The sequence below is a fragment of the Rana temporaria genome, chromosome 2 (genome assembly GCF_905171775.1).
Source record: "Rana temporaria chromosome 2, aRanTem1.1, whole genome shotgun sequence".
NCBI classification, from domain to species: domain Eukaryota; kingdom Metazoa; phylum Chordata; class Amphibia; order Anura; family Ranidae; genus Rana; species Rana temporaria.
In genome coordinates this window covers 223,769,162-223,792,436 of record NC_053490.1, presented here as the reverse complement: position 1 = coordinate 223,792,436, position 23,275 = coordinate 223,769,162, and the positions used below count along the sequence as shown (strand labels likewise).

The window sequence follows — 23,275 nt, the reverse complement described above, 5'->3', positions numbered from 1 at the left end:
ATATATATATATATATATATATATATATATATACTTATATACAGTGGGGCAAAAAAAGTATTTAGCCACCAATTGTGCAAGTTCTCTAACTTAAAAAGATGAGAGAGGCCTGTAATTGTCATCATAGGTATACCTCAACTATGAGAGACAAAATGTGGAAACAAATCCAGACAATCACATTGTCTGATTTGGAAAGAAATTATTTGCAAATTATGGTGGAAAATAAGTATTTGGTCAATATCAAAAGTTCATCTCAATTCTTTGTTATATATCCTTGGTTGGCAATGACAGAGGTCAATTGTTTTCTGTAAGTCTTCACAAGGTTGTCACACACTGTTGCTGGTATGTCGGCCCATTCCTCCATGCAGATCTCCTCTAGAGCAGTGATGTTTTTGGACTGTCGCTGGGCAACACAGACTTTCAACTCCCTCCAAAAGTTTCCTATGGGGTTGAGATCTGGAGACTGGCTAGGCCACTCCAGGACCTTGAAATACTTCTTACAAAGCCACTCATTTGTTGCCCAGGCAGTGTGTTTGAGATCATTGTCATGCTGAAAGACCCAGCCACGTTTCATCTTTAATGCCCTTGCTGATGGGAGGAGGTTTGCACTCAAAATCTCACTATACATGGCCCTATTCATTCTTTCATGTACATGGATCAGTCATCCTGTTTCCTTTGCAGAGAAACAGCCCAAAAACATAATATTGCCACCCCCATGCTTCACAGTAGGTATGGTGTTCTCACATTTTTGTTTTTTGTAACTATTTTATTATAACTTTTCATGTGACAACACTGAAGAAATTACACTTTGCTACAATGTAAAGTAGTGAGTGTATAACAGTGTAAATTTGCTGTCCCCTCAAAATAACTCAACACACAGCCATTAATGTCTAAACCGCTGGCAACAAAGGTGAGTACACCCCTAAGTGAAAATGTCCAAGTTGGGCCCAATTAGCCATTTGTCCTCCCCAGTATCATGTCACTTTGTTAGTGTTACAAGGTCTCAGGTGTGAATGGGGAGCAGGTGTGGTTAAATTTGGTGATATTGCTCTCACTCTCTCATACTGATCACTGGTGCAGTATTCCAACACGACCCCAAACAAACCTCCATGATGACTGCTGCCTTGGTAAAGAAGCTGAGGGTAAAGGTGATGGACTGGCCAAGCATGCCTCCAGACCTAAACCCTATTGAAAATCTGTGGGGCATCCTCAAACAGAAGGTGAAGGAGCGCAAGGTCTCTAACATCCACCAGCTCCATGATGTCATCATGGAGGAGTGGAAGAGGACTCCAGTGGCAACCTGTGAAGCTCTGGTGAACTCCATGCCGAAAAGGGAAAATAATGGTGGCACACACAAAATATTGACACTGTGGGCCCAATTCGGACATTTTCACTTAGGGGTGTAATCACTTTTGTTGCCAGCGGTTTAAACATTAATGGCTGTGTGTTGAGTTATTTTGAGGTGACATTAAATTTACACTGTTATACAAGCTGTACATTCGCTACTTTACATTGTAGAAAAGTGTAATTTCTTCAGTGTTGTTACATGAAAAGATATAATAAAATATTTGCAAAAATGTTAGGGGTGTACTCACTTTTGTTATATATTGTTATATACAGCCGTGGCCAAAGGTTTTGAGAATGACACAAATATTAATTTTTACAAAGTCTGCTGCTTCAGTGTTTTTAGATCTTTTTGTCAGATGTTACCAAAGTATGCTGAAGTATAATTACAAGCATTTCATAAGCGTCAAAGGCTGTTATTAACAATTACATTAAAGGGACACTAAAGGCAAGATTTTGTTTTTAAATAACAAACATGTTATACTTACCTCCGCTGTGCAGTTCGTTTTGCACAGAGTGGCCCCGATCCGTGTCTACTGGGGTCCCTCGGCGGCTGTCTCGGCTCCTCCACGCAAAAGCTTTCCACGTTCATGCAAGCTCCCTCGCATGGTGGAAAGCTTTTGCGAGCGCGCTCCCGTGATACAGCGGCGGCCATAGCCGCCGACTGGATCACTCGGCCCCGCCCCCCGGCGCGCCACATCATCCGCTGTGATTGACAGCAGCGCCAGCCAATGGCTGCGCTGCTATCAATCCGCCCAGCCTAGCCAATCAATGGCCAGGCTGGGAACCGAATAGGAAGACGATAACCCGCACGGGACTTTCGAGTGGAGAGGTAAGTAAAAAGGGGGCTCGGGGAGGGGGGGCTATCAGATGTATTTTTACCTTATTGCATAGGATGCATTAAGGTAAAAAAACTTTTACCTTTACAACCCCTTTAAGTTTATGCAAAGAGTCAATATTTACAGTGTTGACCCTTCTTTTTAAAGACCTCTGCAATTCACCCTGGCATACTGTCAATCAACTTCTGGGCCACATACCTGACTGATGGCAGCCAATTCTTGCATTGTTCCTCACCAAACTGTTCTTGGATGGTTGGGAGAAGTTGCTCTTGGAGGATCCTTTTGTGCCATTCTTTATTTATGGGTGGTTTCTTAGGCAGAATTGTGAGGGAGCCCACTTCCTTAGCTGAGAAGCAACCCCACAAATGAATGGTCTCAGGTGAATTCATCAGAGAAAATTACTTTATCCCAGTGCTCAGCAGTCCAATCCCTGTACCATTCGCATAGTATTAGTATTATTGTCAAGGGAACAAAACAGGAAGCACCACCTAAGTGCAATATGTTTGATTAAATGTATTAGGTTAAAAGGTAATGATCTTACAGACAGAAGTAAAAACAGGCTCATCTATGTCATATGGTCCATGGTGCAGTCAGGTCTCGGGTGCATCTCGTTTCATGGGTAGGCAGATGTACATGAAATGTCTATCCTGTGGCTACAAGGAAATCGGCCAGGTCCAGCATGGAGCGCAGATGATAACGTCACCAGAAACGGAACCAAGGGAGGCACCGAGAGAGAGGGGAGAGGAGGGACTGGAAACAACAGGCTACGAGCTCGGAGACTTCAGCTCCTTCTAACTGCATAAAATCCTAAAAATATATATAGAAAACTTAGTCACAATTCAAGTAACCTATTTTATGGCATTAGAGTGAATTAGTAGTCATGACCATGGCAAGAGCTAAGCATCTTTAATGTCACTTATTTTTTTTTCAAAAGCTAAATTGTTTTGTTGTTCTTCTTTAAGGTGTCAAAGGACCTTCATGATAAGCAAAATGAAATAGAGGATCATTTAAAGAATGTTTCCTTGTTTGAACTTCAGTTGAATCAGTTGACATTGTGGATTTCATCTGTAAAAGACCAGTTATTATTCTACAATCAAGTAGGAAGACCGGGAGCATTTGATATCAAGGTAAATCTTTCTATATCTTACACACTCATTTTTTTTCAAGCGGAATTTCCATTATTTTAAATCATTAGCAATGCTTAATCCTCATGCTGCTTGCATTAATAAATATATTATTCAGTTATGTCCTAGTTTCCAGGCCTAGGCAAATATTTTCACACATTCCAGGAGTCTTTAGGAGGGGAGGAGGGGTTTGCTCAGCTAAGCACACCACCCTGCATCCAGGCTTGGCCAAAGAGCAGGTGGATTCCAGGGAGAAAATGGTACATGAATCATCTGCCCTTACTGAAGATGGGTACAACCAGAAATGCTAGGGGTGGGGGTTCAATGTGTTTTCTCAATAGAATAAAGCAGGGAGACATGGTTGAACGTGTGAGATTGCTTTGAATATTAAAAATGAATTAAATAGCGCTTTCTGTTTGTGGTACACAGAAGCAGTTTATTTCCATTTTAAACAACTGATACTAATATGTCTGAAGAGAAAGTTGGTCATGCAGATAATAGAAAGTAGGAGTGGTATTAGCTTTCTAAAAAACAAACATTCCACTTGCTTTTTTTCACATTTATAGTACATATAGTATTTAAAATTGCAGAACAGTTTACTAAAAATGATAAACCTTGTGGCTATCTTCTCAAGTGGAGAAATATATTTAAAGGTGAGGTTGAAAAAGAATAATGCATAGAATGGACCAGTTGGCAACAATTCTGTCTGTGACAAAACAACCGCAGCTCAAATATGAACACTTGCAGTATACATTATATAAACATGTGTTATATTTGTTTAAAAATGTGAAAATATTAGTGCAACTTCACTAATACAATCAAGTTATAGCATGATTATTATATATCTCTTCCTCAAATTTACTGCAAGAAAATTTATTTTAATACACTAAACCATCTTGGTTAAATGCTTGCAGACCCTCAAAGTCAGTTTATGATATTATTATGCTGTGGATTAGTCTGTAGACAGTAGGTATTGTGAAGCCAGTGGGAGGCTACTATTGCTCACTAAAAAGTATATCATATTTTTACAGTGCATATAATAGTTGGTCACTTTCACACCAGGAAATGTACAGTGTTGAACAAGATAAAGAATGGAAATTCAAAACACACACAACTATTTCAACTTTTTAAGATTGGGCACAAAACAGAAAGTTTAGAACTTAACAGTTTGTTATTACTGTTTCTCCCCACTGGAGAGGTTTTTCCTTACTTACTGTGTTACTAAGACAGAAAGGAAGGACAATCCCTTCACAGAAACACAGAATGCAATTACAAATAATGAATATTCTAACCTTTCCCTATACTCTCTAAAATGAGATTTGACTGAAATTTCACTTTCACAATTAGGTATGGCATTAGGTTGAGTAAAAGGTTGTTGCTGACATTGTCATAGTATTGTCAAAGGAAATAATGCCTAAAAGGTGCATATATAGCACAAATTGTACAGTGAATGGTGGCAAGCAACACAGGGAAAATGGTTATCTTTTCTTATGTAGAAGTCATTGTCATAATGCATACAGGTTAAAAAATGAGAAGAGTGATACTTATGAATACTGCACAGTATGTTACCATTACCCCCTACAGATACAGTTGACAAATATTTGTACAGATACAACAATCATGTGCAGGTATCCCCATGAAACATGTGTTTTTAGGGGGGTAACATGTGCCATTTTTTATGTGGTGGTCCCCTAATATTATCTATAACAGATCCTTATCTAGGATAAGGGTCATTTATAGGTACAACAAATCCCTGCCCACTTTGTTTATAAACAGAAGTAAGCAGTTGGAAACATTCCTTTTCTAGAAATGTAAACAGCATTTGTTTCTTTTTGTTGTTGTTTGGTTGTATACGGTAATGTATAACACATGACTGAGTTTCTCGGCAAAAACCAGCAAGAAACTTGATGGAAGATATTTTTTGCAGAGGAAACCGGTCGTGTGTACATTTTCGTTGAGGAAACTGTCGAGAAACTCGACGAGCCAAAAAGAGAGCAAGTTCTCTATTTCCTAGACGGGAATGGAGAAACTTGCCTTGTCGAGTTCCTCGACAGCCTAACAAGGAACTAGACGAGGAAAGCGATGTGTTTCGCCCGTCGAGTTCCTCGGTCGTGTGTACGAGGCTTAACCACTTCAATACCGGGCTTTAAAACCCACCTCCTTCCCGGGCCTATTCTGGCACTTCTTTCCTACATGTACAAATCCTCATTATTTTGCTAGAAAATTACTCAGAACCCCCAAACATTATATATGTTTTTTTAGCAGACACCCTAGGGAATAAAATGGCGGTCATTGCAACTTTTTATCTTGCACCGTATTTGCGCAATAATTTTTCAAACGGCTTTTTTTTGTAAAAAAAATGGTTTCATAAATTAAAAAATAACAAAACAGTAACGTTAGCCCAATTTTTTGGTAAAATATGAAAGATGATGTTACGCCGAGTAACTAGATACCTAACATGTCACGCTTTAAAATTGCGTACACTCATGGAATGGCGCCAAACTTCGTTACTTAAAAATCTCCATAGGCGACACTTAAATTTTTTTACAGGTTGCCAGTTTAGAGTTATAGAGGAGGTCTAGTGCTAGAATTGTTGCACACGCTCCAACGCACGCGGCGACACCTCACATGTGTGGTTTGAACGACGTATACATACATGGGCGGGACTTACGTGTGCGTACGCTTCTGAGCGCGAGCTACCGGGGACAGGGGCATTTTAATTTTTTTATTATTATTTTTTCTTTTTTCTTTTACTTATTTCTTTATTTTTTACACTTTTTTTTACATTTTTTTTTTCAATCGCTTTTATTCCTATTACAAGGAATGTAAACATCCCTTGTAATAGGAATGTGTGTGACAGGTCCTCTTTAAGGAGAGATGCGGGGTCAATAAGACCCCACATCTCTCCTGCAGGCTGGAAAGAATGAGATTGTGAAAAAAAAATCACAGATCTCATTAAAACTAGCCGCAATTGCGGTTTGTTTACTTACGGGGACCCGGGCGTGACGTCATCACATCGCGCCCGGGCCTCCGACGGTCATAGAGATGACTGGTGACCAGATGGTCACCAGTCTTCTCTATGGCAAACATCCGGCGGACGGCGATCATCTCTCCGGGCCCCCGGTGGGACGGGAGAGCCCGGAGAAGCACCGGATGGCGGCGGGAGGGGGGGGATGTCCCCTCCCGCCGCCTGTAAGAACGATCTAGCGGCGGAACCGCCGCTATGATCGTTCTTACGGTGCGCAGGATCGCCGCCGCTAAAAAATTATATCTCAATGATGCCTCCGGGTGCAGGCATCATTGAGATATCCCCCCTGCAAAGCCCAGGACGTCATATGACGTCCACCCAGGATAACAGGTCCCCGTTTTGGACGTCATATGACGGCGTGCGGGTGTCAAGTGGTTAAGAGTATCCCCCAGACATGTTATTTTGCAAGTAAGTTTGCATTTTCTAATGTTATTATCAATTATCAATTGCCAATTTTTTTTGTTCTGCTTTGGTACATGTTCATCAGAGAAGTGCCCAGCTCCCATGCCATTTGTAGCACAATGCCTTGCATATTAGCCAAAACATTTTTTTAGCATGCAGCTCCCATTGACTTCATTAGGGTTTGGGTTTAGCACATGAACTTTAGAATTGTTTGCTGAACCCACCTCAAACCAAACCCAGGTATGTTGGCCTCATCCCTAATCTTTTAACATGGAAACAATAGCCTATTAGAGTGATGTAAAAACAGAAGAAGCAGAGATTACATATGCAATCAGTTCTCCTTGGAGGGACCAAGGGGGCTACCATGAAATATTTAAACCCCTTCTGTACCACCATCATCTTAAGCAATTGGACAGCTCAGTCACCGCTTATAGAGGACATGGGACTCAACTAGGTGTAGAGGGCATTTTTCAGTTTCAGTACAGGATAAAACAGAGTGGGTATGCTATGTATAGTGAGATGTTCAGTCTGGAGACCTGGAGATTGAACTAAAGGTTAGGTTGGCTTTGTATCTTGTGACAGGGCCTAGTGTATTAACCCCCCTGGCGGTATTCCCGAGCGTGACTCGGGGTGGGTTTTTCATGTTACGATCGGTAACCCCGAGTCACGCTCGGGGTAGACATGCAGAGCCTGAAGCGTGCGCTGGCTTACCTTCTCCTGGATCCAGCGATGTCACCACGCTGTGTGAGCGAGCGGGACCTCGCTCGATTCACACAGCGTCCTCCTGTGCCACCGATCTCCGTTCCCTGCGACGTTACAACGCACGGGAGCGGAGATCGGCGCCAAATTCAAAAAAGTAAACAAACACATTACATACAGTATACTGTAATCTTATAGATTACAGTACTGTATGTAAAAAATACACCCCCCCCTTGTCCCTAGTGGTCTGCCCAGTGTCCTACATGTCATTTTATATAATAAAAACCTTTCTTTCTGCCTGAAAACTGTAGATTGTCCATAGCAACCAAAAGTGTCTTTTTATGTCAAAAATGGTTTTAGATCAGCTAGAAAACAGCGATAATAAATTATAATCACTTGCAGAATTGTGCGATAGTGATTTGCGGGGAAATTCGTCATAAAAAAAATAATAATGACAGCAACAATTCTGCAACTGAGAAAATTTCAGTGATTTTGATTTGATTACATTATTGAATAATTTGTATTTTAATTATATTATTACTTGCTATACAGTAGGTGTTTGTGATATTGTGTTTTTAGCATGACAGCATCGCGCTGATTCTCGGCGACATGGTGCCGAGATCTCGCCGACATCTCGCACTCACTGGAATAGTGACAGCACATCCCAGCAAGCGCGTCATAGAAGCGACGGGAGATCCGACTTGGATTCCCGCCAATTCTACACGTGTGCAGCGTTTGTTATGAATCCTGAGGGGGAAGTCCCCGCCGGATTTTAAATAAAGATCCGGCATGGGTTCCCCCCTCAGGAGCATACCGGGCCCTTAGGTCTGTTATGGGTTGTAAGGAGAGCCCCCCTACGCCGAAAAAAATGGCGTAGGGGGTCCCCCTACAATCCATACCAGACCCGTATCCAAAGAACGCTACCCGGCCGGCCAGGAAGGGAGTGGGGACGAGCGAGCGCCCCCCCCTCCAGAGCCGTACCAGGCTGCATGCCCTCAACATGGGGGGGTTGGGTGCTCTGGGGCAGGGGGGCGCACTGCGGCCCCCCCACCTCAGAGCACCTTGTCCCCATGTTGATGAGGACAGGGCCCCTTCCCGACAACCCTGGCCGTTGGTTGTCGGGGTATGCGGGCGGGAGGCTTATCGGAATCTGGGAGCCCCCTTTAAGAAGGGGGCCCCTAGATACCGGCCCCCACCCTAAGTGAATGGATATGGGGTACATCGTACCCCTAACCATTCACCTGTAGGAAAAATGTCAAAGTTAATAAACACACCACACAAGGGTTTTTAAAATAATTTATTTTTCTGCTCAGGAGGCCCCCCATGTCTTCTTTATTAGCTCTGTTTACCAGGGGGGCTTCTTCTTTGACGTCTTCGGGTGGGTGGGGGCCGCCGTCTGGTTCTCTTCCACCGCCGGGGGGGGTCGCTTTTAAAAAAGCCCCCACCCCCCGGCGGGTTTCCTCCGGCGTCTTCGGCGGGGGGGCTTCTTCTTCCGCTATCCCGACGGGTCTTCTCCGCTATCCGGGGGGTCTTCTCAACTCTCCGGGGGTCTCCTTCTATGTTCGCCGCTCTCCGCTGTTGACTCGGCGCACCCCGGTTCTTCCTCTCGCTGTCCGGTGCCTTCTTCTTCCGTGCTGTACGTCTTCTTCTCCTTCCATGCTGTGAGTTCTTCTTCCGTGCTGTGACGTCATGTTCTTCACTTCTCTCCTTCTCCCGATGTTGACACGTCGCCTTTCCTCGCTGCAATGACAAGTGCGTGGCTTGCATCGGATTTATATAGACCTCACAATCCCATCATGCTCTGGTACCTACCCATGTGATACCTACCCACGTGGGTAGGTATCACATGGGTAGGTACAGAGCATGATGGGACTGTGAGGCCTATATAGGTCCGATGCAAGCTGCGCGCCGGTCATTTCAGCGAGGAAAGGCGACGTGTCAACATCGGGAGAAGGAGAGAAGTGAAGAACATGACGTCACAGCACGGAAGAAGAACTCACAGCACGGAAGGAGAAGAAGACGTACAGCACGGAAGAAGAAGGCACCGGACAGCGAGACGAAGAACCGGGGTGCGCCGAGTCAACAGCGGAGAGCGGCGAACATAGAAGGAGACCCCCGGAGAGTTGAGAAGACCCCCCGGATAGCGGAGAAGACCCGTCGGGATAGCGGAAGAAGAAGCCCCCCCGCCGAAGACACCGGAGGAAACCCGCCGGGGGGTGGGGGCTTTTTTAAAAGCGACCCCCCGGCGGTGGAAGAGAACCAGACGGCGGCCCCCACCCACCCGAAGATGTCAAAGAAGAAGCCCCCCTGGTAAACAGAGCTAATAAAGAAGACAGGGGGGCCTCCGGAGCAGAAAAATAAATTATTTTAAAAACCCTTGTGTGGTGTGTTTATTAACTTTGACATTTTTCCTACAGGTGAATGGTTAGGGGTACGATGTACCCCATATCCATTCACTTAGGGTGGGGGGCCGGTATCTGGGGGCCCCCTTCTTAAAGGGGGCTCCCAGATTCCGATAAGCCTCCCGCCCGCATACCCCGACAACCAACGGCCAGGGTTGTCGGGAAGGGGCCCTGTCCTCATCAACATGGGGACAGGGTGCTCTGAGGTGGGGGGGCCGCAGTGCGCCCCCCTGCCCCAGAGCACCCAACCCCCCCATGTTGAGGGCATGCAGCCTGGTACGGCTCTGGAGGGGGGGCGCGCGCTCGTCCCCACTCCCTTCCTGGCCGGCCGGGTAGCGTGCTTTGGATACGGGTCTGGTATGGATTGTAGGGGGGACCCCCTACGCCATTTTTTTTGGCGTAGGGGGCTCTCCTTACAACCCATAACAGACCTAAGGGCCCGGTATGCTCCTGAGGGGGGAACCCATGCCGGATTTTTATTTAAAATCCGGCGGGGACTTCCCCCTCAGGATTCATAACAAACGCCGCACACGTGTAGAATTGGCGGGAATCCAAGTCGGATCTCCCGTCGCTTCTATGACGGCTCTGTCTCCATCGCGCAAGCCAGCTCGGCGCTGGCTCCCGCGATGGGGCTCGTAGGTGCTCAATCTCGCCGAGAAAGGGAGCGAGATTGACACAATATCGAGTTCACCTACTGTAATTATTTATAATTATTTATTATATTATAATTTAAAATTTTGTTTTTAAAAAAATGTCATACCCGGGATGCCTATTAGATTCTTGTTTGATCAGATTTAAGTGAGTTATTCCTAAAAATCACAGGCCTACAGTATAAAACACCAAATTTCCTTGCAAATAATTGTACCGCTTTCAGCATGTTTTTTCAGACAGAATCATACCGCCAGGGAGGTTAAGTCACGCTACTGGTGGGCTCACATAGACATCATAACCAAAGAATTAGTAGGGATAACACCTGCTTTCTGTTTTAAGCTGTCTGCCAAATTAATATCACATAGTGTGGCCTAAATTTAAAAACTGCACCTAGCAGCAATTTTACCCAAAATACATTGTAAATAAAAGCAGTATAACAACATAACAACTTTATGGACTTGTGTCTTTTTCAACCTCACCTACTATGTAACTATGTAACATGAGAGGGCGTTCCTGCCAGACTAATCTGCTAACGTTCTACATGTAAGTGAGCTGCCATGTAGATAGGGAGAGGCCTGTAGACGTGGTGTATCTGGACTTTGCAAAAGCATTTGATACAATCTCCCATAAAAGCTTAATTTACAAGCTGAGGTCTGCAGGCTTGGACCATAGGGTCTGTGCTTGGGGAAAAAATAGGTTACAGGGATGGGTCCAAAGGGTGGTGATAAATAACATATACTCAGACTGGTCTGGAGTGGTGAGTGGGGTACCCTAAGGTTCTGTCTTGGGACCAATTATATTCAATATTTATAATTTTGCAAATTACCTTAAAACATTACAAAATAAGGAAAAGGTTATTATAATTTATAAATGTTGAGGCTTCTTTGTGCTGCTCTCTCTAACTCTTTTGCCATAAGCACTGGTCCACAAATGCCATTATTTAGCCTTGGTTACTTTTAGGCTATGGCTACACTGATAAATAAATCTCTTTGCTACTACAGTAGGAATCTTAACTACTCATTGGCCATTATCCCATTATCAGCACATTGATTTCAATGTACTGCCCATAGGATGACTGCCAGTGAGTAGGTAAATCTCTCAATAGGAAAGAGGTTTAACTGTCAGTGAAGTCCTTGACTTACAGAGTCAGTTTTGTCAAAAATATTGATTATGCATTGAAATTATAGAGATGCACAGTTCTTCGCAAATTGAGATATGCTTTATTAAGCAAAGAAATATAATGTCCACATTTCTGGTCACCGTGGTTGTTTCTAGTATGTCTTTGCAAGCAAAATAACTTCTAGTTGTATATCTAAGCAGTAATGTGCATCATATGAGAATTTATTTTGTGTTTTGTTTACATTAATGCAAAATTCACCAATCGTACTGTAGCAAATCATGTAGGGTCATTAAAGATAGCCGCATGTGATCAAGTAATAAGCATGTTGGTGTATGTTCTGATTATCTCCTTATTGCCATTTAGCTTAACTGCATTACTAAGAGAAAACCGAAGAGGTGGTTCATTATGTTGTGAACCACTTACTCGAGGAACAGATCTCTAGCAAACAAATTTGATAAGTGCTTTTCTTCAGAATACTTATTTACTTTCGGTGGGCTCAAATGAATATGTTTTAAGTCAAAACTGTTCAACTGTGACTAAATTGCTTTATTTATATTTACTTGTAGTTATATGAATATGCCACTGGCTGATACAAGTCTTCCCACAAGTAGCTAAGTAGCAAGTAACAACATGAAACATAAAGGATCCTAGATCGCTTTACCATTAGTGATGCCATCAGTAAAGGCTTTTTTTTTTTAAAGATTTATTTAATGCATTTCAAGACTGCAGAGGCAAATGTGCTGAATATAAAAATAGAAATGCAAGGGAAATACAGGCATGTTGGGGAAATTAAGGACAGCTGATTCCACCATGAAAACAATCACACTTGATGACTTGATATCAGCAACTCCCTGATTTTTGTTTTTTAATTTGTACTCAGCTGCGTGTCCCAAAAAATCTGGTAAATTTAGTATTATCAATTTTCCTTAAAAAATACAGTAGTTATCGCAATATAGATTTTTTTTTCAAAGTCTAATCCCATTTACAACTCTTAACTTAAATCTTTTAAGCTTGTAGACAGTAGCTTTTCCCACCATCCAACCTAAGAACCATCCATGTTTGTAGATATGCCTCTTTTACTATTATGTGATATTTACCAAATAGTCTAAGGTGATGTTTGTACAGTATTGTTTATAGAAGAATATAACAAAGTAATATCATAAATATGTTTGCTCCTACCCATGACAAAGACCTATGCTAACCAATTCAAATCACACCATAAAAAGTCTTAAACCTTAAACTCTATTGTAAGATTTTCTATCGCTTTTAAAGTCAGCATATATCAATGAAACTAACATTGTTTATTTGTATTTACTTAATTCGATACCCAAATATAATATGACCTACTTGGATGGGCTGTTGACTTAGTGATATGTTGTAAATCAACAGGAAAAAAAAACATATGTCATGAAAGGAATGCAGCATGTTGACTTCCCTCCTATAAAATGCAGGTTGCCTGGCTGTCTTTGACCTCAATGCTTAATGAGCAACTAACATGGAACAATATTGCCAAGTTGGTGTGTTGATATTACTTACATCATGCTTGTTCCATGCTCATAAAGTCAAATTTTCTTAGGGAGATATTATTTTCAGAAGGAGGTTAGCAATGGCAGCCTCCATATTTTTCTCTGTATAGGGTTCTTTTAAACATTTTAATACATTTCTACTAGTCATAGCTGTGATGGTAATGAGGTCTGAGGACCCAAAAATTTGCGGTGAATAGGGTGCTGTACTTGAAATTCATAATTCCACAACCCAATCATAAAATTAAACAGTTCATGATCAAAACTTAAGAGGCTATACTGTAAATCAGGATAGTAATTCACACGTAATGGCATACGATATCTGTACATTTAATGCATGTCAAGTTTAGTCTCTTTTAAATAATACTTTCCTTCCTTTCCTGTAATAATATGTGGGTTACTGGCCTGAAAAAACCCTGCCATCTAAAATAAAGATGCATTTTGAAATCTGGCCAGGTCGGAGCATCTGCTGAAATATCATCTACACTTTAACTCTCCTACATCACACCCTCAGATTTGTAATCTGACAATACTGTAACTGCAATACTGTGAGTTATGTGTGTTTCTGTTGAAACATAATAGCTATTGTTTGTGTGTGCAAAGGGTTACCTATGGAAATAACTGACTCCAATGAAATAGTAAGAATTCTGCCTTCACAGTAAATGTTACTACTTTTTGCACCTGAGGAGATTTCTAACATTAGGCATTTACTATATAAGTTACAAAGCATTGAGTAATTGTACTTGCCACACAAGCTTATCACAGCATTCCAGGTTCATTAAACCATGTGCAGGGTTCAGTGGCTATTGTAAATTTCTATGGGACACAAAAAAGGAAAATCAAAAGTGCTCATTTTAAAGGTAATATGCAAGTTATTGTCATAAAAAGTGTTTGGGGACCTGGGTCCTGCCCTGGATCCTGCAATTTTTTTTTAAAAAACTGATTTTTTTTCGGGAGCAGTGATTTTAATAATGCTTAAAGTGAAACAATAGAAGTGAAATATTCCTTTACATTTTGTACCTGGGGGTGTCTATAGTATGCCTGTAAAGAAGCACATGTTGCCAGTGTTTAGAACAGTCACTGCACAAAATGATATTTCTAAAGGAAAAAAAGTAATTTAAAACTACTCGTGGCTATAATGAATTGTGGGGTTCCAGCAATACAGCGGCGCTTTACCATAGTTTTTGCAGCGCTTTTTGGCTGCTAGTGGGGCATTTTTAACCCCTTCTAGTGGGTGGAAAAGGGTTAAAAGCGCCAGAAAAGCGCCCGCAAAGCACCACTAGAGCAGCGATTTGCCGTAACTGCCATTGATTTCAATGGGCAGGGGCGATTTAGAAGCGGTGAGTTCACGGCTCATAATGCACTCCAAAGAAACTGCTGTCAGGACTTTTTCTGATGCCCTGCCAGCGAACCAATCAGTAGACGGTGGGGTGGAGCCGAGCCAGGGCTCCATGTGTGAATGGACACACAGAGCAACCCAGATACTCCTCTTCTCAGGTCCCACGCCAGCGCTTCAGGCCCCTCTCTCCTGCCGGGTGCCCCCACAGCAAGCAGCTTGCTGTGGGGACACCCAAGAAGACGTTCTCCCAAGTCACGGCTCTGTATAGCAAAACCACTACACAGAGCAAGAATAACATGTTTGTTATTTAAATGTAAAAAAAAACCAAGGGTTTTGTAGCACTTTAAGAAACATAAAAAACCCTTAGGTGGTTGAAAGCTTTAGCATCACACAAAAGCTGCAATACCATCTTGGTTTGGACTAATGCTTTACATATGATGAGATGCATGACATGGTTATTTTTACTACATGTATTTATTTATTTATTTATTTTGTAAGGTTTAGCAGAATTCTTTGATATTCCATATGATTATCATTTAAAGTTTTCCATTACTAGAGTCACATTTCAGCTTGATTGTACAGTTCTGACCTGTTCCAAGAGACTCTTTGAACACTCTCAGGATTGGCACATGTTCATCTGAGATAAGAAGTCAATCTGTTGCAGTAGCAGAATCCTTATGACCTGTTGTGTTATCTATTGTAAGTGATTTGTAATGCTTGTTATTGCCTTCTAATTCCCATTGTACCAGGCTAAAAATAAACAAGCACATAACAGAATGGAAAATGGAAAAATGTGTTAAATATGTTCAGATTATTATCTGTTGTTACATTTGAGGATGTTTATGCAAGTTCATAACATCCTGCTGGTATGCATAGTGTCTAAGGGCAATAAAGGAATATGTAAGATACAAAGCTCAAACATGACTGGCAATAAAGTGAAATCTCTGGCATTTTTATAAATCTCTTTATTAAATGAATATAGTTCATATCGGAATATAATGCTACACCAGTTTTTCCCCCAAGATGGTCAGATGGTTATTGCAGTGAATATTTATACTAGCAAAGAGCACTGGTGTATTTTTTACAGTGAATTATGTCTCTGTCCAACTAGAGCAACAGTTTTAAAAGCAATCTGTTTCAGTCTTCCTTGTCTGCACACAAATGTGATTATAACATGCATCCCTTACACTACTAACATTGCATGTACTGTAATATTAGTATTTGTATATTTATGGACAGCTGCAGTTTACCTGGCTTAAAGGCTAAATTCACATTTTCAAACCGAATTTTACTTTTCATGTGTAGCACCCTCTACTTAAGTAGGTGTTATAATGGGATTTTTGTTTTGAAGAGTAGGTAAATTTAGGCAGGACTGTCTGACAGCCAGGCCTGTTTGTTTTTGTTTATGTGGGCTGGGAGTGGCTCAGAGAGTAGCAGCTGGTGGCTCACAGGCAGCATAACTGAGTCCTTCCTCTTTCTTCTAGAGGATTCTAAAAGAAGAGGAGGAGAGGTGGAGTTGCCTGGGGTGTTCTAAGAAGCCCTGGCCAATCTCCAACCTGGATTGTCAGGGGGCAGGCAGGCCTCCTTAAATACCTAGAGTCAGCCCAGCTGGGGAAGAGTTGTCGGGTGGAAGAACTGGAGATGGAGTACTAGGCTGTTAAAAGTCTTTAAGGGATCACCCCAGTCTGGATGGATGGAGCTTTTCAAGAAAGCGTGAATGTTCTGGACAGAAGGCACAGGAGGAGCCAAAGAGGGCAGTAGGAGCTAATACTGCCAGGCAAGTCTTCAGGAGGGAACCACCCGTTGCAGCCAGGAGGACTGGTGGGTGACATGCACAGTCCGGAGGACTGGGGAGGCACACCTAAGAGGACTGGGAGCATGCAGTCTGGGATTGATGCAGAGCCAGTGGAGAGGACTGTGGTGCCATGGGCAGTGGAGTCGGACAGCTGCAGCCAGGAGGGCTGGCAGGGTCTAAATAGGGCTCACTGGGAGCAGTAGCCAAAGTCTGCGGACAGCTAGCACAGAACTTTTCTCTACACTAAAAAAAGGGGCCCACGATGCCTGCCCACAAAAGGCAGTTCTTAAGGCCTGGCTGAGCCAGTGTCAGGCCCAACTACTAAAACCATGTGCTAACTGATCCTGTGAGTAAGAGTTGTGCAGGAGGAAGAGAACGGAGTAGTCTGCAAGTAAGTTTGTGCAGGAGGAGTCTGGAGTAGTGGTATGTACAGGGAGGAGTGTACATAGTTCCAATTGATAGTTCCATAATCAACTAGGCATCCCATATTTCCCTTAACTCATCCAAAAATAAACAAAAACAAGCTTGTGGACTGTCCATTGTCTTGGGTGACTGAGAATTGAATGTTGGGCTGGACAGGGTGACAGGTGGACCACAACACTTAGCGGCTCCTACAGGGGCACCACTATATTTGGGAACTCATTCTGGGACCACCTTTTCAAGGGAAACCTGCCAGCCATTGCCCCCTAGTAACTGAAGTTGATCTAGCCAGGGAACTGTGCTTTGTTCCACCAATGTTGAGGAGTTGAACCCAGGGGAAGGACTTAAGTGCTCTGCCTGCTATTTAGTACTAAAGTGATAAGTGCAGTTGCCCAAAGCAACCAGTATGAGCCGTTGCCAATTATTGCTACATGCTTACCCAGTTGCCCCAACCAGTGCTGGGACAGACACTTATGCCAATCCTGTGGCAAACATGCTGGGTAACTACAGCCAAAGATTACAAATGTGTCCAGCGTTCTGCTATTACTGGACGCCTAACCTTGGATTACAAATATGTCCAGTGTTCTGCTAATGCTGAACATTATGAACTTATGCTTTAAACTCCTGCTTTAATCAGTGAAGTATGCCTGGAAGTGTCTACTGTTGCCCGGGGTGATCGGGGTCAGATTTTAGATATAATGTATAATATTGACCATACAGGACGTATATATACGTGCTTGTGCCCAGCCGTGCCATTCTGCCGACGTGTATGTGCAGGAGGCGGTCCTTAAGTGGTTAACTGACATTTTCAGGAAAATTGCACTTTGATAAAGTTATTGCAAATAGAAACAGTATAGTATCCAATTTGTTTGGTAACATATAAAAAATTGTGTTACACTTTAAAATTGCATACGCCCATGGAACGGTGACAAACTACAGTACCTAATAATCTCCATAGGCAATGCTTTAAAAGCTGTTACCAGTTGAGTTACACAGGAGGTATTGAGCTAGAATTATTTCTCTCGCTATGAGTTTTGCGACAATGCCTGACTTGTGTGATGCAATCATTGTTTACATATACAGTACATGCCTACATACTCATTCACTTTTTGTGTGTGAACACGGGGGATATGGGTGCTTTAAACAACATCACTTGTGATAGCATGGGCTATGACAGGTCCTCTTTATGGAGATATCTGTGGTCTATTAGTCCCCAGGTCTCTCTTGTGCCGTCAAAGCATCTGATCAAACTGAGAATGGTTGGATTAGATGCTTTACATGCTGGTAACAGCTTGTAAACAAACCAGAAGTGATGAAATCCTCATCGCTTCCAGTTTGATGTCACAGAGTAGGAGGAACAATGGAAGTCTTGGGCATTGGTTTCAACTGGCGGTGGGTGGCGGAGGGGGCCCTCCATTTCCTGTAAAGTGATTGAGTGAATGTGTAGCTGCTCTGATACCTTTTTAGGAAATTGCCAGCATTAAAAAAAAATGATATCTACAGTATATCTTGATCATTACTGCATTTGTAGAGATGACCAGGATTCCACCACTCTAAGGGCCAGATTCACAAAAGGGATACGACGGCGTTTCTCCTGATACGCCATCGTATCCCTGTTTCTATCTATGTGACTGATTGATAGAATCAGTTACGCATAGATAGCCATAAGATCCGACAGGTGTAATTGTTTTACACTCTCGGATCTTAAGATGCAATACCGCGGCCGCCGCTGGGGGGAGTTTGCGTCATAAACCAGTGTCGGGAATGCAAATTAGGAGTTATGGCGATTCCCGACGGTTTTTCGCGTTCGCTACGTCGCTGCTAGTCTAGTTTCCAGTCGCAAAGTTTTTTGGTGCCTTAACTTTACACAGCAATCGTATTGCTGTATAAAGTATGGCCGTCGTTCCCGCGTCGAAATTTAAAAAATAACGTCGTTTGCGTAAGCCGTCCGGGAATACGGAATTACGCTACGCGCGTCGCTGTTTAAAAAAATGACATCACTTCGCGCAAAGCACGGCGGGAGTTCGGAAACGGAGCATGCGCGGTAGGTCCGGCGCGGGAGCGCGCCTCATTTAAATGGCACACGCCCATTTAAATTGGCCCGCCTTGCGCCGGAGGCTGCCAGCGTAGGTTTTCATGGCAAGTGCTTGGTGAATCAGGCACTTGCGATGAAAAATTGCGGCGGTGTAACGTATCTACGATACGTTACGCCGCCGCTCATCTAAGTGAATCTGGCCTTAAGAGCGTATATATACACTGCACATACGACAGGTTAAATTCTGTGTGAAAACTGTAACCAAGGTGTGACAGGTACCCACAATATAATAAAGTACTCTATTTGTAGTACATTATTTACTGAGCAGGATTAAAAAAAAATTAAGGCAATCATAATTAAACTATTGGTCCATATACAATAGAGCTTCTGCCTAATTCATGCAATAGTGCATTACATTTATCAAGGCCCCATCCCTTTAACCTCCCTGGCGGTACGATTATTTCAGAAAAAAGGTGCTAAAAGCGGTACCATTATTTGCAAGGAAATTTGGTGTTTTATACTGTAGGCCTGTAATTCTTAGGAACAACTCACTTACGGAAATCTGACCAAACAAGAGTCTAGTAGGCATCCCGGGTATGAATTTTTTTTAAAAACAAAATTATAAATTATAATATAATAAATAATTATAAATAATTATAACAAATAATAATATAATTATAATAAAAAGTATTCAATAATGTAATCAACTCAAAATCACTGAAATGTTCTCAGTTGCAGAATTGTCGCTGTCATTAATTACATTTTTTTATGACGAATTTCCCCACAAATCGCTATCGCACAATTCTGCAAGTGATTATAATTTATTATCGCTGTTTTCTAGCTGCTCTAAAACCATTTTTGACATAAAGGGACACTTTTGGCTGCTATGGACAATCTACAGTTTGCAGGCAGAAAGAACAGTTTTTATTATATAAAAGAACATGTAGGGCACTGGGCAGACCACTAGGGACAAGGGGGGTGTGTATTTTTTACATACAGTACTGTAATCTTTAAGATTACAGTATACTGTATGTAAGGTGTTTGTTTACCTTTTTGAATTTGTCGTCGTTCTCCGCTCCCGTGCGTCGTAACGTCGCAGGGAACTGAGATCGGCGGCACAGGAGGACACTGTGTGAATCGAACGAGGTCCCGCTCGCTCACACAGCGCGGTGGCATCGCTGGATCCAGGGACAAGGTAAGTAAACCAAGCCTGTGGATTCTGCGAGGCGAGCCCAAGTCTGACTCGGGGTTACCGATCATAGCCAAAAAATCTCACCCCGAGTCAGACTCGGGAACACCGCCAGGGGGGTTAAAAAATGTATTTTCAAATCTCACATCTAACCTAAATTTAAACATTTGTTGTTGGTCCAGTACAATTTGGGCCTTTTTTTTAGGGGTTAAAGACAATTTAAAACAGGAGCTTAATTGAATCATGTTTTATGTCCTTGGTGGGCAACTCAGTTAATTCTGTATATACAGCATATCGTTGTTCATCAGGTTCCAATGTGACTGATGATATATCACTAGAAGCATAGTCTTCTGAGAATAGGTATGACAGTGTGTTATTCTCACTAAGAATATACGAACCTACACACTCAATCCAAATAGCAATTATTTCTCTGAAATGTACTAAAATATTTGCTGAGCCAGATATTTCCACGTTTTAAAAGCTAAAATGAATGATATGACAACAAACTCTATTACCTCATTTAAAATAGCAATTAAATTGGCTTAAATGTGAAGCATGGAACAATATGTTTATAGATTGGATTTCTTTAATGAAAATGCATTTGGCTGTTTCGACTGCATATGGCTTAGTGGACTCGCTAAATCTTTGGATCTTTTTCACGTGTATTTCATTATTGACTTACAAGGCTTAGTAAAGAAATGAGAAACCATGCATGCAGAATAAAAATCTATTCATGTATGGAAAGCACCGTAATGCTCCCCATTGTGTAATATCCTTGTATGTTATTGATTGCTTATTTAAAGCATCAAGAATATATTTCTCTTGTATGCAAGTTTTTCCATCTTTTTGACCCTTTAGCGTTAGAGTGCACTATTAATATACATATATTTGGATTTTTATCGTAGTCTGTTCTTTTTTGTTTTTTTTTGTTTTTTGTTCATTCAATATCTTGAGGTCAATAATAATATTATTATTGAATTAGATTGAAATACTTACATGAATGTCCATATTTCCCTTTTTTTCCAATCAGTAAAAGCAGCAAAATGGCTTCTTAAAATACAAGTATTAGACTATACAGGTCAGTCTTGAGAGACAAAACAAACATATCTCAAATGTGTTGTTTGTTGTGTTTTTCTCGATGCCATTACTAATAGTGTATGCAATGTGAGCTGTGTGTTAGCTAATCCCTAAAACTTCCATATATATATATATATATATATATATATATATATATATATATATATATATATATATATATGAAATTCACTTTTATGAAAGATATAAATATACCAGGTGTTTTGATAAACATGTTTCAGAGCTGAAATCCTGAAAAGGTCCTGCTGAGAGATACATTAGATAAAGCTGAGAAATATGTGTGACTATTAAGCCTAAGGTTTTTCAGTCACTACTCTAAATGCAGCTACTTTGGGTTTTAAACATCACTGTACATTTGCTGTAATTAAAAAAGGCCTTTCGTCATCCTCTAAACCATATACTGATGCCAGTAAATAAAAATGTGATGAGGCTTCCCTGTCTTTAATAACTGTTCCTCCCTTGATATAGAACAGGTAGAAGTCATCCTATAGGCACGCTAAATAAAACATTAGATGTTGTGGCTTTATTAGTCTATCACTGTACAATATGTAGGATAGATATACTCTGAGAGAAGTATATGGGTATATTTCAACATGGTACATTAATCCTGGTATTAGTTATCATCCTTGTTTGTTTGAGAACAAAATTATTACCAATATAAAGGCTTTTAAAGAATCTTAATATAGGAGTTTATGTGCTGCTCGTATTCAGCACATCAAGGTACTGAAATAGCATTTTATTGAGTTTATTGCTTATGTCTTAACATTTGATGGTAAATTATGATTGCAAATGTTTTTTTTTTATTTTTTTTTTAATGGTTAACTATTTAGGGATAGATTATAATATGAAAACTGCAGAAGACCATGTCAACTAATCATATTTCAGTTTACTTTAGTTAAATAGGTGAAAAGGTGATTTACAAAATACTGCTGTGAGGTATTAATTTTTAGAAAATTCCTCATTGCTTAGCTGAAAGAGCATCTAGCAAGCATAGTTACTTAGATGCAAATTTCAGTTTACCAAAGTAAAATACACAGAATATTTAATGCAGTACCTTTAACAATATACCTGACATATTTTTTCAGGTAAGGTGGGTGAGTGCAATGTTACCAATGAGTCTGGCAGATGTGTGACAGTTGCAAAATTTTCAGTCACTTTTATTGTAAGCCTGATACAATCAAGAAATGTATTGTTGTGAACATTTTTTCATCACTTAAATGATTGTCAAAGGCCTGTTGAACATGTTCTATGAAAATACATCAGGTTGTCCAACGTCATATTTACAGAATATTTATTGTGTAGTTATGTTCTGGAAAATAGATGTTTTTCTTTGACTATGCAGTATGAATGAAAAGGGTTACCTAACATCCCATTTCCCCAATAGCATATACTCACCTTTTCTCGCTCCCTGTTGTTCTCTTTACCTGCTGGGACTAGGGAAAGAAAACCCTTTGAAAGCTCCAAACCAACTTATTATAGGTTACACAAGGCTTGTGAAACATTTACTGTCTCTATGTGACAGTGCTGGGGTAATTAGTAGGCACCTAGTGTCACATGAGAGTGGAGGAATAAATCTGTGCTCGCCCATTACCCCGCTCCAGACAGCTGAATGAAACAGCATTAAATAGAGAAGGAAAGGTGAGTATAAACTGCTGAGTAGAAATGAAGCTATGTGAAATGTTTACATTATGCAAATGGTCAAAGGAAGGTTTTACTTAAAAGCATTTAAATACGGTCGGAGCCTTAATTTTCTTGGTTGGATTTTCATAGGCACAAAATATTCCAATATCAAAAAAAATATATATAAAAAACACATTCTTATTGTTTAAAAGCATGGAACGTTTATTACATCATGTTGCATTCAACATGTATTAAATCCATATTAAGTAGTTGTAGTGCCACAATATTGTCATGAAATTAACCCCAATGTGTTTCAATTCATCCAGAATCTTTATCAGGGCAACATAGGTACAGTAAGTTCTAGAATGAGTACAAAACGTATCATAAGCATTTAGAAAATAGTAAATCATGCATTATAAAAAAATAATTAGTTCTCAAACATTCAAAAAGTCTCTCCTATTGGGAATCCTCCCAAAAGCTCCTCCATAACTGGTACCTTACACCAACAGACTATTCAACATCTATTCCAGCTACTCTCCAGAATGCTGGAGGAACTACGGGAACACGGGCTCAGCCCCACATATTTGGTTGACTTGCCCCAATATTAAACCCTTTTGAACGTCGGTGTTTGCCACCCTTTATCATTAAAC

The 23,275-nt window shown here is 41.2% G+C and overlaps 1 protein-coding gene across 1 annotated transcript in view; it reads left to right on the top strand.

Moving 5' to 3' along the window:
- DMD (dystrophin) overlaps positions 1–23,275 on the top strand; it is a 2,981,380-nt gene that overhangs the window by 1,870,890 nt on the left and 1,087,215 nt on the right. The window contains exon 48 of the mRNA XM_040336499.1: positions 3,146–3,310. Within this exon, the coding sequence (XP_040192433.1) occupies positions 3,146–3,310 (165 nt within the window). The remainder of the gene's footprint in view (positions 1–3,145; positions 3,311–23,275) is intronic.